This window comes from Phlebotomus papatasi, chromosome 2 (assembly GCF_024763615.1).
Source record: "Phlebotomus papatasi isolate M1 chromosome 2, Ppap_2.1, whole genome shotgun sequence".
NCBI lineage: Eukaryota > Metazoa > Arthropoda > Insecta > Diptera > Psychodidae > Phlebotomus > Phlebotomus papatasi.
This window is the reverse complement of record NC_077223.1, coordinates 64,917,698-64,937,291: the sequence shown is the minus strand read 5'-3', so window position 1 is coordinate 64,937,291 and position 19,594 is coordinate 64,917,698. Positions and strand designations below refer to the sequence as shown.

General features: G+C 35.1%; 2 protein-coding genes across 2 annotated transcripts; one reads left to right on the top strand and one right to left on the bottom strand.

The window, feature by feature from the left end:
• Positions 1-1,245: 1,245 nt before the first annotated feature.
• Positions 1,246-8,228, bottom strand: LOC129803901 (syntaxin-7). The gene is made up of 5 exons (XM_055850779.1): positions 8,030-8,228; positions 7,692-7,830; positions 7,560-7,629; positions 1,783-2,314; positions 1,246-1,707 (listed from the first exon to the last, which is right to left on the bottom strand). The coding sequence occupies exons 2-5, from the start codon at positions 7,786-7,788 to the stop codon at positions 1,618-1,620; spliced, it is 789 nt and encodes a 262-aa protein (XP_055706754.1). The 5' UTR covers positions 7,789-7,830; positions 8,030-8,228; the 3' UTR covers positions 1,246-1,617.
• Positions 8,229-11,308: 3,080 nt separating this feature from the next.
• Positions 11,309-19,594, top strand: LOC129803895 (actin-related protein 3). Its single transcript, XM_055850771.1, has 3 exons — positions 11,309-11,501; positions 11,601-12,633; positions 19,268-19,594. Exons 1-3 carry the CDS (start codon positions 11,458-11,460, stop codon positions 19,445-19,447), a joined length of 1,257 nt encoding a protein of 418 aa, XP_055706746.1. The 5' UTR covers positions 11,309-11,457; the 3' UTR covers positions 19,448-19,594.

The following is a 19,594-nucleotide window of genomic DNA, read 5'->3' as shown; positions in this document are numbered from 1 at the left end:
TCGTTCATAGAAGTACTAAACACACCGAATCAGACTCTGTTGGATTTTCTGTTAAATGTAAGACTTATAATTGATTATGTTTCTCAGTTTAATTCTTATTGTTGATTTTCAGTCCGTAAAAAGTGTCTCGTCGTTAAAGGGTTAAGTTTGTAAAAGAATAATATTAAAAAATACTTACCACCATGTTAATTTTAACATCTTCAAAGTTCAAAGTGTCACCGCAGAAGAGCCCGGTTTACCGGAACCCTTTTGAAGAAAGCCTATTTTGCGTTAGTCACAGACTTATCCAAAAACATTAAAATGAAATATTTTCTGACCCGAAGATAGTTCGAAAATGATAAAACAATATGATAAAAAAAATGATATTTGATTTTCTGACAGGTTTATACAAAAAAATATTTCGAAAAATTGATTTTCGAAAATATTGAAACTTCACTTCAGATTTTGATGAAATTTGAATTTGTTTTAAAGCTTTCCCAACAACAGGGTACACTTTAGTTTAAGGCTTTCCCTCCTGGTCCACACTACAGTACATTTTAGCATACATTTATAAAATTATTATTTCAATCATCGAGGTTAATTTTGTAAACGCTTTTTCTTTTAAATTGAACTTTTTAGAGACATTCCGGGTTGCAAGCATTCCGATTGATTTCCAAGAAATTCTTAATTCGAAAACGTATCCAAAGACTTCCTTCATTCTTGAATATTTCGAAGGTTGTTCAGACGGATAATGAATGTTTCAATTTGGAGATAAACCACTCTAGAAAGCTTATTTCTCAACCGATTTGGTCAAGATTGAATTTATCTGAACCGATAATAAATCTGTAATTAACTAGATTGAGAGAAATCCGAAAAAGTGAAAATAGCATTCCGGAAATGTTAATTTTACCCTGCATTATTGAACCGAAATCGGTGTAAATATTACCCTTTTTAGGTGTATTGGGGGTTAAAGGTATCCTTTTTCATGTTTATTTTACCCTTAAAAAGGTGTAAAATTAACATTAAAAAATGTTGATATATTTTTACACCTAAAATGTGTTAAAGTTCTGAGGAAAAAAAGTGAATCGCACCCTTTTTTCTCAGTGTAATGACTAAATTTTTGATAAAATTCATTTTATATTACCGTTTTACGGTTTTTAAATGATTTTTTTTTGACGACTCATGAACTCTTGACAGGTAAAATCCACGAAGTATTCCAATTTGGGACACACCAGAGACCCATTATTGTAATAAAAAGAAATTCAATTTGAGAGTAGGTTGACTTTATTCTTAAAATCCGAAATATCATTCTTTTCTTTGAATTGAAATTCTCCCTTATTTTTTTTTCATTGTGATTATCTACATATAATACAGATATATAAATTATATTCTTAATAATGCTTCAATAGATTTCTAATTAATAATTCAGTATTTTATTTTTTTTTAATGTATTTATACTCCTGGACAGAAAGAAATTCAAATAACTTTGTTCTTTCTCTGAATAACGCTCATCAATTCTAAGTATTTTTTTCCTATATGGATAACTTGTTTTTTTTTTGCTTTAATTCCTCAAACGCCGAAGCCATACAAATATACAAAAAGAAGTGCTCTCGTTCTATCCTCCTGCAAACCTCAAATCTACTTACTCCAAACTATCAATAGAATGATAACAGCAACAATTGCAGCCAAGATAAGAGCTATGAATAACTTCTTTTTTCGCAGTTTGTTCTACAATTTAAACAAAAAAAAAGAAGTTATCTATTTTATTTACCTACAAACAATAAGAAAAAAAATCCCACTTACCTGATATTGACTGGCCTTCTTGAGATTATCAGCCCCCTCAGACACAAAGACGCTTGTCTGCTCTACAGATGCCTCAATCGAATCCACCACATGTCCCTGCTCATACACCATCGCTCCCAATTTCTTATAAATCTCATTCACACCCACAATATTCTCCTCAAGTTCCCGAATATTGCGTTCCTGCTCCTCCAACGCCTGCAAATCAATATCCTCTTGCATCTGTGCCTGAGTCTGACCCCGACTCCCAGTCACGAAATTATCCTCAAAGGGGCCGGAAGATGTGGAATTGTGACTGCCCGAGTGCGATCCGGGCGGCTTGGCAATAGCCGTTGATCGTGCCTGACGGATTGCATTCTTCTCAAAGTCCACCGTCTTGCGCTGGACCACCTGAAAGGCCGTCAGGGCAGACGTAAATTCATCCACGAGTCGATCTCGTTGGATTTTCAAATGTCTGTCCTTGCAATTGCTGAGATCCTTCAGCAAATTATCTGTGTCTGTGATCAACTGCTGTGTATACGTTCGAATTTGATGCCTGAAAATTTCATGCAGAAATCACAAATAAACTCCTGAACAACCTCACACAGTCGTGGGAAAATGGAAAAGTTTCTTTAAAATGTGCCACTTTGTTCAATTGTGTGAGGGGTTTGTCATTTCATCAACTTCTGTACACATTTTGTTTTCAGAACAAATTAATCAAACTAAGTTTTTCTTTCATTCTGAGATTTCATACCATAAAATCAGATTTTTCTTCTAATTTTTGGTTTTGACTTAAAAAAAATACATAATTTAAAATTATAAAACGTAAAACAAGGATGAAACATTGATTGTTTTTTACAGATAAAAAAATGGAAGTTCGGAGACCTTGATAATCTGTTAATTAAGATTATTTATAATTATTTTATAAAGTTGTTTGAATTCTAGTTTACCCATAAATCGGCGTTTTACGGAATTATAAATTTTACCCTATTTCAAAAATTCTAAATGATAACTGTTGGCGATTCTTTTTAAAATTTTTTTGGTGTTCTAAACTTTTGGTGGTGGTTCTAAACAGGTTAAGAAAAATATTGTTTAATTCAAAGAAACTTAAATATTAAAGATAAATATTTAGTATAAAAATATTAAATTGCATTCGTCATTTGCATTTTAAGGGGGTAAGCGGGTTTGACATAGGAAAAAAAACTTTAATTTTGTCCATTTTTTATTTTTGGACTATAAAATTTTTGAAAAATTTTCAAAATTGAGCCGTTGAGAAATGGTATATGATCAGTATGATCACACCCTCATTTTTTCCGTTGTCACGTTTTTTTTCTAGCACCTTCATATTAAATCCATAAAATTAGTATTTTCTTTTAGGATATGAATTTGGCTCGTGCTTAAGTAGGATTTTTTTCGATTTTTGGCACAAAATTTTTTTCAAAAAATTGATAAATTTCAGCCACTTTTCAACATGTTTTATACTATAAAATCCGTCAAAACTAATGACTAATTATGTTAAGCACGAGCCAACTATATCTAGAAGAAGTGTGCAAAGTTTCAAAAATATCGGTTGAGGCGTTTTCGAAATATCGTGATAACCGATTTTGAAAATTGTGTTTTGAGAAAAACGCGTTTAAAGTTTTACAACGGTAAGCGCGTACGGGCAAAATGCATAACTAAAACTGCTCTACCTCCGAGAGTTTTACTCCAATTGACTTGATATTTTCAGAAAATGTTTTTTACTTATTATCTTATTTAATAAGCAAATAAGCAAATTAAAAAAAAAACGATTTTTGAAGCCTTCAAACCCGCTTACCCTCTTAATTCTAAATAAGAAATTTTGGATTTTTAAACTAAATATTTCATTTTGAGAGTTTTGCAAACTTTAGTCCAAGTTAATTGTATTTGAGTACAGGGAATCGTTAATCAGAACAAGTGACACTCAAATTATCCAGTTTTCTCCGGAATTGAGATAGAAAAAATTCCTGCCTCTTCGATCCTAGGTTGATAAGAATTTTTCCTATCTCTACTCCAAAGAAAACTGGATGATTTGAGTGTCATTTGCTCCGATTGACGATTCTCTGTACTAAATATTTCAATTCAATCTAATAATAGGAACTGGCGCGATTTTCTTGATAGGGAGTGTATCCGGTGTTCGCCAGTGGGAAAAGTGGTCACCCTAAGAGGAAAATACTTTTTTGGTCTTGCCCAGAGCTTTCGGTCCCAATATGGACCTTCTTCAGTGGCTGAAAGGGCATCAAAATTTATTTAAATATAAAAATAATAATAGAGTTGAAGTTGTCCAAAAATGACCTTTGTAAAAACAAGAAAATGTTGAAAAATAAATTTTGATGCCCTTTCAGCCACTGAAGAAGGTCCATATTGGGACCGAAAGCTCTGGGCAAGACCAAAAAAGTGTTTTCCTCTTAGGGTGACCACTTTTCCAACTGGCGAACACCGGATTCACTCCCTATTTCAATTCAATTTAATTTTTTAATTGCACGTCGAAAAGACGATTCCCACTCTTAGACGTATATCACAGGTACAAGTATGTTAAGAGTTCCCTTCTGAACAGCTTTAAAATGAAACAAGTCAGATATCTTCAGATCAGCGTCCTTATTGTAAAGTTTAATAACATTTTAGATCAAAATCTTTATAGTGCCAACATGTGAAATTTTTTAAAATTAGGCAATTTTTCAAGATTTACCTTCACACGTGTAAGAAATTTACTTCAAAATTTCCAACAATGTGTAGGGGAGACTGGGGCAAAACTTGTTAAAACGCATATTTAATTCTTTCACGATCTCTGAGAAAACTTAAACGTTTTATAATGAGAATATTCTTATAGGAAATTTACTGCTCTACAACATTGCAGAAGACTATTTTCATCATTTTCCTCTATCTCGAAAGAAATGTGATTTTCGAATCATTTTCTAAAAGTCGATTTTATGGAGATTTTCAAAATTGAAAAGTCAAGTTCCTCAGAGATGATTTGTGAATAAGAACCATCATACACAAACATTGAACTGTTGTTACGTGTGGATTGTAGATATTACTGTATGAAATTATGAGGAAATATGTCGAGTCGGAACGATTTTTTTTTAGAAAATAGGACAGTGTTGGAAAATCAACAACACTAAGCTGTAAATGCAAAAGGAAAAACTAAAGAAGCACGTAGATGATGGCAAATGTACCTCCTTATAATCATAAATAAATTCTCAACTAAATAAGAGAATTCAGAGAATATGGAAAATGGAAACTAAAAATTACTACAATATACGATTTGAATTGCAAAAATAGGCCTTATTCTCTAAAATTGGAAAAAAATCATTTGATAAAGGTTATAGTTAGGAAGGTCAGAAGGAAGAGAACCCCAAGTTTCTTTAGGTTTAGATATACTCGAAAAGATATCGCATATCATTATAATCCCTACTATTTCCCCCAACGTAATCTAAAATTAAATTTCTAAACTCTTTAACAAATTATTTGAATACAACTTAATGGATTACAATTTTTTGAAGTCAACAGAATACTATTCATTCAAGTTATCTCTCAAATTTCCAAAATTCGTTTCTAAAGTGAACTTAATAATTTCTCTTTTTCAGATTTATTTAATTTTAAAATGCATTAAATTAATACACTCAGTCCCGACATTATGAACTTCGGGATTATGCACCTGATGGAATTATGCACATACAATTATGCAAGTTTGCCTACCATTGGGAGTCAATTTATGAAATCATTTTTGAAATACGCCTGAATAGTATACTATATTGCGACGCGGGAAATTTGAAAACACTGTGCTTCTTTTCCAAAATAAAACTTTAATTTCTTTTATTAACTCTTTCCGGACCACAACATATCCAGCGAACGAATTTCAGTAAAACTCACTTTATTGTAAGTCTTAGTGGTCAAATATGATACTTCTGTAGAGAAAGAATTTTCTCCGCCTCTGGGAAATTGGAAAACTCATGGGAACTCTCGTCCCCTAAAGAACGCAAAGGATACAAATTTGGACATACTTCAATTTTCCATAAGCCAATAATATGAATTTTGTGAATTATTTTTGCATGTCAAATGACTCCTTTACAATGTTGATCACTAAAACAAGAAGAATTATTGACCAGTATCTTGTGGGATGTCCAGGAAGTGCTAAAAAGGACACCCAGGTCCTGCTTGCCAACAGATTCCTCAAAATATTTCACAGAATAACACTTTAACACACATTTCTCTCAACAGGATGTTATTGCAGACACATTAAGCTTTCTCAAGAGCCAAAAAAACACTTCCTGGACAATCAGAATTCACCAAAATCTGAAAGAATAGGAAAAACTTCCTCGAAAGCAATCTCCCTCGCTGCCAAATGTCAAAATTATCGGCCATATTGGCAAAAATTTCACTCCCGCTTGGAATTTTCTTACAAGATTGGTGTCAAAAAGCAAATGGCGGACATTGGCGGGATAACCTTACATTTGACCTCTAGATTCTTGCGGACGAGAATTCCCATCAAGTTTGAACAAGTTTTTTAAAAATTTAAGAAAAAATATTTTGCGAATTTATGTAATCTGTAATTGTTAGTTATCATACTTATTGGCCCCGAAAGGTTTTTCCTTATTCGGGTTTAGAAATATGAATAAAGTCACAATATCTGCAAGGAAGCAGAAAATCGAAAATTCACGATTTTTGACCAAGAATATCTTAGCTCAGGAGTTAATTGGGATCCTGCAAAAAATATCCTAGATTTGGACATCCTTATAGTTTGTAATCATCCACAAGAATCGGAATTTTATCGATTCTAAACAGTCTAAAAAAATTCTTTTTTCCATGGGTACCCAGAGTCCCAAAGGAGACGAAAGAGTTAATGTAAAATTTTTAAATTTTCTAAACATTTATTGAAGAACTCTGGCCAAAAAGTACTGTTTGTTAATGCATTTTCTTTGAACAGTTGAATTTTCTTATTCTGCCACTTTTACTCCGCGCGAAATTAGTTTTACGGCCGAGCAAAAGAAAGCCCCTGCGTGTATGCAAATTTTCTCGATGTATAATGCCATTTCGCGCGTTTTTTCGGTCCCGAAAATGTGCATAAACCTGGGACTGTGAGTGTAAGAGATTTTGGTAAGTGTTAATGTAAAGGTCTCTGCAAATTGAGAGCAATTTTCATCAAAAATTACATTTTTGACAGAATTTTGATGTTTCCACCTACAGTGGTGTGGTGTAGATGAATTCCTTCAAAAAAGCAATTTGATATCTTTAGAAACTTTAGCGGTTTTAATTTTTAAAGAAAATTAATATGGGCCTCCAATTCCTTAACTCGTATTTTAATTAATAGTTCATGATTATTTTACAACTTTGAAAAAAGTTGTGAAAACGAAAAAAAACCGCAGAAGTAAATCAAATAAATTTCAAAAACCTGCAAAGTAATGGCGTCTACACATTGGGAAGTTTTCGTCAAAAATTGCATTTTGACAGAATTTTGATGTTTACACCTACAGAAGTGCAGTCAATTTCCTTCAAAAAAGCATTTTTTTTTTATTGAAAATTGCTCTTAATGTGTAGAGGCCTTAATGCAAAATACAAAACAAAGAATGAAACATGTTTGAAACATATTTCACAGAACAGGATTTAGCTTTAGCGCTGTTTCTCACTTATCATTAGCCCCTCGTTTTTAGTCAGGTGAGAAAATAGAGAAAAAAAATCGTGATAAGGTGACTCTTTTAGGAAAATCAATACACTTTCAGTGGCACGGAAGATCCCAAAACAAATTAAATAAATAATTAAAATGTGAATAAAATAAGACTTACAGCTGTTGCTTGAGTTCCGGAGAATCCTGTGCCGTGCCAAATTGATTGACCATCCTCTGCATAGACGAGACTGAAATATCCCACAAATTAGACTATCTGTATTCCCTGAAGCTTCAAGGAGTCCGTTCTTACCATTCTGGAGGATTTTTTGGATACTGGTGGCAATAGTTTGGGCCAATTTCTGAAAATCAGCCTCCCTTCCATTGTTTGTCGAAGCATACGTTGTCATCTTCTCGCTCGATTATCTCTTGATTTTCTGCTCTAAACACACCTGAAACCCATGTCATTCAATACTTTGATTATTTCCCGAAGCAGACACACTAATATTGATTGTCATTAATCCAATTTTGTGGGAGAAAAATGAGCGTCACAAATGTGAGTCACACTCCATTATTTTTCCTACGCATTCTCTTGTTTGACAATCCAATTTGTTGTCGACATTCCTGTGCAATTTTTCGCAATGTACTTACTTGGAATGTTGTGATTTCAGGTGAATGCGTTGGGGCAGCTCATAGGGCACCGACTGGTGTACAAAAACACAATTCAAAGAGACTTTTTCTTTGAGAAAAACACAATTTTCTTTTCGATTTCAAAGCACCAACTAAATGAGAGAGAAATGAGAAGTGACAAACTGTTGGAAGGTTTCCTCAAACTGCTATTAACCTCTACGCGGCGCTGGTATCATATACCCAGTATTCCATGCTTAATCACCCAATACCCAATACGATTCCATTACATATCACATACATTTCATAAACTCATACGAATAATGGAAATTGCTGAAATGTAGTCAAATTATATGAATACAGTGCCTGCTTTGTAATTCGGATGATTGGGAGCCAAATAATATGAAAGGTGTCCGCTTCGTGTAATCCGGATGGATTTTATGAATTTTGTTCAACGTCTCGAAAATATAATACAAGATTTTTTTTTTTAGAATTAGTATAAAAGTTTTAAAGAAAATTCTAAGAAGACATAATTAGAGAATTCCATGCTAATATACTCCACTTATTAAACAGAAACATCACAGGATAATTCATTTTAAATGCTGAGCACATATGCATAGGGATGGCCGTAAATTTTCCAGAGAAATTTTCCTTGGAAAATTACCAGGAATTACCAGAAAATTACCATCTGAATATTGCGGTAATTTGCCCATAAAAAAAATTTCACCACTGTTCGTTGGTTATAGGGTAGTGATAGTGATATATGCATACTTAAACTAAACTTTTAAATATAACCGTCGAGAGCTCGTCCGGATTACGCCGATCCGGATTAGAGGGCGGGCACTGTACATAAGGGGGAATGGGGCTATTTTGAGTTGTAGGGCTACATAGATGTGCGATTTTTTTGCAAAATCCCATAAAAAATAGTCTGGTAAAGAAAGTTGGACTTTTTACAAGTATTTTATATAGATCCACAATTGTTTTGTTGTAGACAAATTACTACGTTAACCACAAGTAATACCGCCACTCTAAGTGCATATCACAAAACCTGAATCCTCGGCGGCAACAAGTAGAGATTATTCATTAATTTGTTCTCTCTATAAATTCTAGGTGAGTGACTTTCCTTAAGCTACAATATATAATCTAAGCCTTTTCTAATAAATCATTTTCTCAAATATTCCCTACTAGTATTATTTATAAGTCAATACAGTGCCGAAAAGCAGCAGGTGTTACATGGTAAATCTGCAAAACAAAGAGCATCCGCTCTAAAGATATAATTAGTTTATTTTTCAAATTTGAAAAAGATAGATCTACATCTACAAGGCAAGAACAATTCAAAAACATCCTTATATATTAACGAAAAGCTGAAGAACTTTATTTAACTCTACGAAAAATGTAGCCAGAGATGTGATGGAAGTTTTTGTAGATTTAAAGAGGAAATATTCATGTTTGTCGTGCCGAGGGAGGAAGATATTATTTGATTCATTAAGAAAAAGATCTAAAACGCCAAAATATTGAATAGATTTTCCATTTCTTTACTTCCCATTTTTGCTATATTATTTGTTTAGATTTTGGAATATACATATTGCAATTCATTGGCAACAATGCTAAAATCTTTATAGTTTTCTAGTCGTCTCTTGCCTTGTCCTTTTGCTTACTACTCTACCTACTATTCTATATTGAAAAACCAAAATATTATAAAGTAAATTGACGACGCTATTCCATACAATACTAAGCCAACTTAGACTTATTTACACACGGCTCTTCGTTATCCGGCACTTCCTTATCCGGGTGACAACTGCCAAACGCTGGCGGGTGATGTATTCAAAACGATTTTTTTACGAACGATGTATTCAAAACGATTTTTTTGCAGTTTGTCCAGAGTAAATTAATGTGTTATTTTCATTTTATTAAAGTTTTTGACACACAATCGTGCTCCAAAATGAAACATAAACACACCACAAAGAAAATTCTGTTGTTTTTCGACAGAAAATAAATTCAAACAGCAGAATATATAAAAAAAAACGTTGACCAGATTCAAAAAACCAAAATGCCATTTTGCCCCCACGTCAGCCGGATAACGAAGAGTCGAATGTATATTATTCCGCGATAGTATAGTATGGAATAGAAGCGTCGAAATATGATTATTTAAATAACTATGTATTTATATAAGATTATGTAATAGCCCGTCAAATAATTTCGTCAGATATCTTTAAGATTTCTACAGAAAATATCTACACCTCTGCCGAAAATCTGCTGATAAATCTGTAGATATTCCTACGAATTTTATTTGGGCTTGGGACAAAATTCGTCAGAAAGTTTTTGCAAATTTTCTGACGAATCCTGGACCATACTCTGACGAAATTCTGCGGATATTTTGCCGATTTTTTTCAGATTTTTTCTACATTCCACACTTTCCAGACAGCTATGTCTTAAAAGATGGAATATTTTTCATTAAATTTTGTATGCAAAATTCAATAGTGTTTTTTAGTGATATCACAGTGTTTATATAAAATAAAGAATTCTGCGTCGCCGTGTTATAAGTAGAGAATAGTGAAGTAAAAACTTTAAGCAGTGTGTCGACCTAAATTTCGTGTTTTTTATCATTCCATTGGCGATTTTTAAGAAATTAGTATTAACATACCATTTTCTTTGTAACTTCTACAGTTTCTTGACAAATCAACAATATTTTTATTGAGACAATGGACACTATGTAGATTTTCTAGGCAGAAATTCTGCCGAAAATTTACAGATTTTCTCTGAATGTACTAGAATATACCGTTAAAATTCAAAAAAGCTCCAATCAAAATCGGCAGGTAGATCAATGATTTGACGGAAGGGGTTGGGCAGCATTAGGAATTAGTGTAATCAGTGTAATAATCGTGATAAATAATAATAATAATAATAATAAATAAAAATTTAGGTGAGTGCTTCCCCATAAAGCTACATTTTTTCCCTTTTTAGTCACTATACACTTTAATTTACGCTCTCTATCATTTTTGTCAATCTGTATTTTTTGTTTCGATTTTTCACAACTGAGGCCGTTCAGAGCAAAAACAGACATAAAATAGACATAAACATAAGACGATAGATTATGTTTTGCTCGTCGCAAAGACTGAATTGTGAAAGGATGGATGACACTATTTTAATAAATCATTATTATAAAATATGATTATTTCAAACGAATGACAAGAAAAGAGAACAAAAAAATCTCTAATAATTTACCAGATTTATGAGTTTTAATCAAGAATCAGTATGTAAGGCTTTCTTGTAAGGCATCCAAAAACCGTTGGACGTGTCTATCTTTCCAGCCGGGTTGTCGGGTGACACATCTCCTGCAGAGTTTAGAGTTGCTGGAAGGTGTGGTGATTTTTTCAGGAGTGAAAAAACCGTGGAAAAAAGCCCCTAAAGTCCAATATTCCGGAAAAATCAGCTAGGGCACGTGTGTGAGAATGACCGGACGACTGCCAGCGTGTGTTATCGATGTGGGAACTGGGTAAATATTCCGTTTTAAGAGGAGCGGGTGGAGCTACATTTGACATCCGGTGTCAATATTTCTCCGGGAGCTTATTTTGGGCATTTCCACTCATTGCAGATACACCAAATTGGGCTTTGCTGCCAACAAGGAGCCCCAGTTCATTATTCCATCGGCAATTGCAATCAAGGAGAGTGCTAGGGTGGGTGATCAGAACGCCAGGCGCGTGACGAAGGGTGTTGAAGACCTGGACTTCTTCATTGGTGATGAGGCATTCAATGCCACGGGATATGCTGTGAAGTATCCGGTGAGGCATGGCCTGGTGGAAGATTGGGATTTGATGGAACGCTTCCTGGAGCAGTGCATTTTCAAGTATCTGCGTGCAGAACCTGAAGATCATCATTTCCTGCTGACAGAGCCACCACTCAATACGCCCGAGAACCGTGAGTACACTGCCGAAATCATGTTTGAGACCTTCAATGTGCCCGGCCTGTACATCGCTGTGCAGGCTGTGCTGGCCCTGGCCGCCAGCTGGGCATCGCGTCCCGTGGAGGAGCGAACGCTCACGGGAATCGTCGTAGACAGTGGGGATGGCGTAACTCATGTCATCCCAGTGGCCGAGGGCTATGTCATTGGCTCATGCATCAAGCACATCCCAATTGCTGGACGCAACATCACCTCCTTCATCCAGAGCTTGCTGCGTGAGCGCGAGGTCGGCATTCCGCCAGAGCAGAGCTTGGAGACGGCTAAGGCCATCAAGGAGAAGTACTGCTACATCTGTCCGGACATCGCCAAGGAGTTTGCCAAGTACGACACGGAGCCCAGCAAGTGGATTCGTCACTATGAGGGCATTAATGCTGTCACCAAAGCCCCCTTTGGCGTCGATGTCGGCTACGAGAGATTCCTGGGGCCTGAGATCTTCTTCCATCCTGAATTCTCCAATCCCGACTTCACCACTCCCCTTTCCGAGATTGTGGACAATGTGATTCAGAACTGCCCCATTGACGTGAGGCGCCCCCTGTACAATAACATCGTCCTCAGTGGGGGCTCCACCATGTTCCGGGACTTTGGGAGGCGCCTTCAGCGCGATATCAAACGGTCTGTTGACCAAAGGCTGAGAATCAGCGAGAATCTAAGCGATGGGAGGATTAAGGTGAGTCACAAACTTCTCTTTTTTTTTTAGGAATAAAGAACTTTGTTATTGGGGTTGCTTGAAAAATTCGTACGTTAAAATTGAAACCTTACGCAGACTATATTTTTTTTCGAATTTTAAATAGAAACTTGAGTTCGTTATGAGTGAAAACTTTCCAAAATGTGTCTTTAGTCTGAGTTTAGACAATTTAATTTGATGTTGCAATTTTTGTTTAATGTGAGAGTAAGAATCGAACCCAGAACCTCTGCTTCATAAAGCTAAAACTTTATTCATATAAAGGCCCCATTTGATTAATTAGAAAATAGAGAGAAAACTTTTTAAACTTATTTAGAAGAAAAATACTATAATAAGTACAGAAGTAAATTCGTTGTTCTAAAAAACAAATCTAAAAAATGACAATAAAATCTCATGATAACTAAACACGTAAAACCAAGTAATTAAAAATAAACATTCGACAGTTTTCGCAATCCATTTTTCGTATGTTTATTGCAAAAATTATTCCAATTAATACTTAGTAGTGGACTCTTTTCCTTAATTTACACCAGAACAATCTAACCATTTTGCTAACTATAAATATTTTTCTCCTAGACTAATTTAACATTTAATTAAAAAAAAAAGAAAACTCCAATACCACAACGCGCGCAAGAGGCACACTCTTTACACTTGAACAATTGAACAAAAACTGCCCGAATCGAGATTAGATGCAAATGGAAAGGCCGAAAGATGTGCAAAAGGTATAGACTAGCTGGTTTATCAGCCACTCATTAAAATCGTCCGTAACATGTTGATGGATAGCTTTTTTCTGATTTTCTAACTAAAGGGTTTTTTTTCGATATCTGGGTCGTCCATACCTGGATGTCAGCTGTCAAAGCACTAGTAAAAAATCATTCGAATATCGGACAGTTGAGTATACCTTGCAGACCTTAGCCTCGATTTTGAGACTAGATCATGATCAAAAGCGAAATAAATATTTTCGTGGGGGGGGCGGATCTGACATCACGTACTTCTAGCGGCCCATCGCTAATTAACCTTTGGCGAAAACCGCTTGTTGTTATCTCTTTCCGTTCTCCCTCCAGAAGTGGTTATACGACGGACGGACGGGCCGGATCGTCCACGAAAATCGATTTTTAGCGCATATGATATCCAAAAGATAAATTAATATAAAAAATAAAATAAATGCAAGATAATAAAAATTGAAAATAAAACAAAAATATGAAGAAAAAAAATTAAAATAAACTTACCCTTGCAATTGCCAAAGATATCTAAGAAAGGTTCCACATGGAGATGGGTAAAATTCAGAAGCCCTTCCTGGAGATTTAATTGAGAAAAGTCCCCCATTTTTCTTACATTTGAACCAATTTCTTCGGGAAAATTTTGCGATGCACGTAATGATAATTCATCAGGCTTTTCCGCCCGGGTATATCCGTGGGACAAAATTCCCCAGTTTTTCAGGAATTTTACTAAGATTTTAACCAAGATTTTTCTGGGAAATCTATGGGAAATTTCCCTAGAAAAGCGGGGAATAGTTCATCAACTTCTCCTACATTGAGAAAAAAAAGAGGGTGCGATTAAGATTTTTTGCTCATAAATTTAACACTTTTTAGGTGTGAAAATATATCAACATTTTTTTAATGTTAATTTTACACCTTATTAAGGGTAAAATTAACATGAAAAGGGTACCTTTTACCCCTAATACACCTAAAAAGGATAATATTTACACCGATTTCGGATCAATACTGCAGGGTAAAATTAACTTTTCCGGAATGTTATTTTGACTTTTTCGGATTTCTTTCAGTGTAGGAATATCCCTTGGAAAAATTCCACATTTTTTCGGTTGTCGATTCAAGACTTCTTCAATAACCCTCCCCGGATATATCACTGTAAAAGATCTAACAGTCTTCCGGATGTATTATAAAGATTACTTGCGGAAATCTATGTGAAATATTCCCCCCAGAATGGGAACTGTACCTAGGGATAGTGTGAAGAATTCACCGGGTACGAGAAAAGGAATTTTCACCCGGGGAGTGGATGACATTCTTTACATTATCCTAAGGAATTTCGTATGAAACCCTAAGGAACAATGTTTTATAGACTCGTGATTTATGGGGTGAGTGTCAAAACGTGTAAATCCAAAATTTGGGCCCGATCTGACGAGGCCATATTTTCATCTGTGACCACAAAAGCTGAGATTGTAAAGAATCTCAGCTAAATATTTTTTAGTGAAGGGTAGGTATATATCATTTTACTTTATGTATATTTTATTAGGAAAATGAAAGTGTGAGGTTTCGAAGTGAAAAGCGTTTCACGATTTTTTTTTCCTTTTGTACCTGGCATTTGAGATAATCCTAGCGGTCACGTTAGTTTCCTTAAAAAAGTAAACAGTTGAAGATCGCTTTCTAAAGCCAAGAAAAGACATTTTTGTAATTTTTTCGTCTCTTTTCGGACTCTGATTATCCAAAGGAATATATACAAATAAACTGAAAAAATTGGAAACTTAAAATCTACGATATTTTTTGTAGGAGCTCAATTAATTCCTAAAATATTTTTAATCGAAAAATAGACGAATTGGCTTGCGGAATATGCTGGGGTCTCAAAAGAGTTAACAGCTTCTTAGTGTGAATTTCATAAACTGTCCCTACCTTGCGCAAAAATTAAGTTTGAAAATTCAAAATAGAGTTTGAATTCCTTGCACATCATCATTATTTTCAACCACTTATCCCTATTGGGGTCGCAATCCCATGACATCCAATTTAGCAGGCCACGTTTGTCGATCCTCCGCCACTTCAGGAAGATATTCGGGTTCGATCTCAAGGTGCTCCAAGGCAAGATTCTGAATTTGATTCAGCCACCTTGTCCTGGGCCTGCCCTGAGTTTGAGATCTCCTTACAATGGTTTCCATATCTTTTCTGGGGAATTTTTCTTCATTCATGGACATGTCCATACTCACTCGATCTTGATGATTGATTCCCTTAACAAATTTTTGTGCAAATGGAGTTCTATTTACCTTTTAGCCTATATACCTTTTAGCCAAGACACTATTGGAGAATCAAACTCCAGCTGTGAATGGGAAGATTGAGTAAATTTTGATCCACTGGAAGCATATGCTTGCCTAAATTCGACGATCAGGATGATATTATATTAACCCATTCCTTACCATAGGATTATACATCATACGCAAATTGTGTGATTTTAGATAATTTATTCCTGTGTAATTTGTTAAAATTGGCCTGTTTCCTTTTTCCTGATTTGAATTCTACTCGCTAATTTGTTTTCTCGGATAGTTACTCTTTCTAAAGCAATAGAGTTTGTAATGAATTAATGCACAGAATTTAAATTCAGTGACCGTTAAGATGTGTGTTTGACAAGTTTGACAAAAGTTCTATTAATCTGTAGGAAACTAATCCCAAAATATGAACATTCTTTTCCAAGTATTTCTGGTACATTGGTCACTGACTGAGAGAAATCCGAAAGTTAAAATAACATTCCGGAAATGTTTTTTTTACCCTGCAGTATTGATCCAGAAATCGGTGTAAATATTACCCTTTTTAGGTGTATTATGGGTTAAAGTTACCCTTTTTTCATGTTGATTTTACCCTCAAAAGGTGTAAAATTAACATTAAAAAATGTTGATATATTTTTACACCCGAAAAGTGTTAAAGTTATGACGAAAAAAAGTTAATCGTAGCCTCTTTTTTTCTCAGTGTCTGAATGGGTTAAATAGGGGAGTCTGGGGTAGAATTAGCCACGGATAGAATTAAACAGTGGAATGTGTATCTGTCAAATAATTTCGTCAGATATCTTTAAGTTTTCTGCACAAAATATCTACACCTCTGCCGAAAATCTGCCGAGAAATCTGTAGATATTCCTACGAATTTTATTTGGGCTTGGGACAAAAATTCGTCAGAAATTTTTGGATATTTTCTGACGAATCCTGGTGCATACTCTGACGAATTTCTGTAGATATTTTGCCGATTTTCTGTAGATTTTTTTCTACTTTCCAGACAGCTGTGTCTGAAAAGGGACAGATAATCCTAACCGGCTTATGTAGGTGAGATTCTTAACGTGAGCTAACTCGGAGTGCACGCAAATTCGATTTGGAGCTGAAGTTGGGAGACGCCATTCAGTTATCTTGAATCAAATTCGTGAAATTATACAAATTTTGTATTTAAACCAAAATATCAAGGATTTGGATGAACTGACAGAAAAGCGATATATGGATGAAATGTAGACCATAATGTTCTCTATAATTTTGCCGTAGAACTTGAACTCATCGATTACTCAGAAGCCAAGATAAGCGAGGTTTTTTGTTTCTTAACTCGTTTTTTCATCCAGAGTTCCCCAAGTAGTCATTTGTTGAACTTCAACTATATCAAAGAATTGTTGTCTTTTGTGGGACTTTCCATTTAAAACCATATTTTAAGTGTCTTGGTGGAGTAGAGGCAGTCAAATTGGCATCTGAGTGATTTCAAAGCGTTATTATGGGAAAAATCAATTTTTTCACACTTAAACGGCAAAATCGGAGTGATAGCGTAGTCTGAGTGGAAAATGATGTATGGACGAAATGTAGAGACAAATGTGCTCTACAATTATGTTGAAGTAATCATCAAAATCGGTTCAGCGACAGTCGAGATAATTGAGGTTATGTGATATTGAAATTGGTTTTTCGACTGTGGCGCCCCTGGTGTTGGTCCCACGAAGTTCAAATATTCTAGAAAGTTGTAGCATTTGGTGAGATCTTTCGTTTAAGCCCTCATTCATCAAAATCGGTCACATAGAACCGGAGATATGATTTTTTGAATTTCGTGAACTTTGACCCCTCATATCTCCGGTTCTATTGAAACCACAGCGCGCATACGCACCATTTTGGAAACGTCCTAGACTGGACTACAACATACTAAAATTTCATTAACTTGCACAATGCCGTTTTTGAGAAAAGTGACTTTGAATTTGGATGAATTTTGACGCTATCACAGCGCCACCTATGGTGACTTTTTGAACTTCCATCTGAAAGTGCTCATCGACACGAAACCAAAAAGGTAAAATTTAGGTCGCTATGTTAATTAGAACCGGAGATAGAGGCCGGTCAATGTTCGAACTTTGACCCCTTATAGCTCGGGTCAGGGGTTATGGATCGACTTAAGGTTTTTTTTGTTTGATAGGTATAATCAACGGCTACAACATACTAAATTTTCAGCCCGATGCACAATGGAATTTTTGAGTTATTTAACTTTTAAGATTTAAAAATTTTCTTTTTAAAAAAAGCGCCCCTAGCGGTGGTTTTATGAACTTGCGATGTTAGAAAGGGAAGTGGCATTTCACGAGAGCTTTCCAAAAAGCCCTCACTTTTTAAATTCTGACAATTAGAACCGGAGTTATGGCCATTTTAAGAAATTTTTTTTGGACCCTTATAGCTCGGGTCAGGGGGGTCGGGGGACCTTAAGTTTGGTACTGATAGAAAGCTCTAAGGCCCAGCTATAACATACTAAAATTTGAGCCCGATCAATGCCATAGGGGCGGAGCTATTGAGAAAACAAAAAAAGGGGGGTCTTCAAAATGGCGGAAGGAGGGGTGGGGGGTGGGGAGTCTATGCACCAAGTTGCAATTTTCACCCGATATATAACCTTTGCCGAAAACCGCAAGTCGATATCTTTTTTAGTTTAGGAGCTATTAAGCTCCAAAGAGCGGCCGGCCGGCCGGCCGGCCGGCCGGGAACGTAACTTAGCCACATATATATTCGGAATCAGGAAGTGGCGAAACACATTTTGACCAAATTTGAGGTCGATCGGACGACATGAAATTTTGTTAGGATTATAGTAGGTGAGATTGTTAAGAATCTCACCTAATATGGAATATTTTTCACTGAAGTTTGCAAAATTCAATAGAGTTATTCTTGGTGATTTCACAGTGTTTATATAAAATGAAGAATTCTGCGACGCCGTGTTCTAAGTAGAGAATAGTGAAGTGAAAACTTTAAACAGAGTGTTGACCTAAATTTCGTGTTTTTGTATCATTTCATGAGCGATTTTTAAGAAATTAGTATTTTTGTCTTGAATCTTTTTACTCATCTAAAATATTTAATAGGTAATGCTTGTTAAGCAGAGCATACCATTTTCTTTGTAACTTCTACAGTTTCTTGATAAATCAAAAATATGTTTGTTGAGACAATGGAGACTATGCAGATTTCTTATGCAGAAATTCTACCGAAAATCTGTAGAATTCTCTAAATGTACTAGAATATACCGTTACAATTCAAAACCGAGTGAAATCGGCAGGTAGAGCAATGATTTGACGGGTAGAAGGAATTTTGAGAACACTTTTGTGACGTATGTATTTTCCTTCCTATGCATTAAAATATTTATTAGCCTAATAAATTTTTTTAACAAATTAAACGTAATGAAAAAATTCATTTGTTGACTAATTCTGCCTTGATCTCCCCTAGTTTTGTGTCTAAAAAATTATCAATAGAGTTTTATAATTTTTTGGAGAGGAAATAGTAAATGGAATAAATAGAACACGATTTTTTCAAGCAACCCAAAATAACCCTAAAAGAATTAAGCATTTTATCAGCTGAAGAGATAAACACTCCCTGAATAGAATAACTCACTATCGTACTTTTCTTATCAAATTGCTCCAGCCGAAGCCGATTGATGTGTCAGTAATTTCGCATCATATGCAGCGATATGCTGTTTGGTTCGGCGGTAGCATGTTCGCCGCAATGCCAGAATTCTACCAGGCTTGTCACACAAAAGCCTCCTACGAGGAGTATGGACCCAGTATTTGCCGTCACAACCCTGTCTTCGGCACAATGACCTAAATTTGGGGAGGGTGAAAACAAACCGGGCTTAAATTGTCTGGCACAGCAACTGCCAAACATTCCGGGCGCAATAACAATGATACACAATTGTCACTTGCATTTTTATTCAAATTTTATCAAAGGTATTTCAAATTTGTAATCAATAAA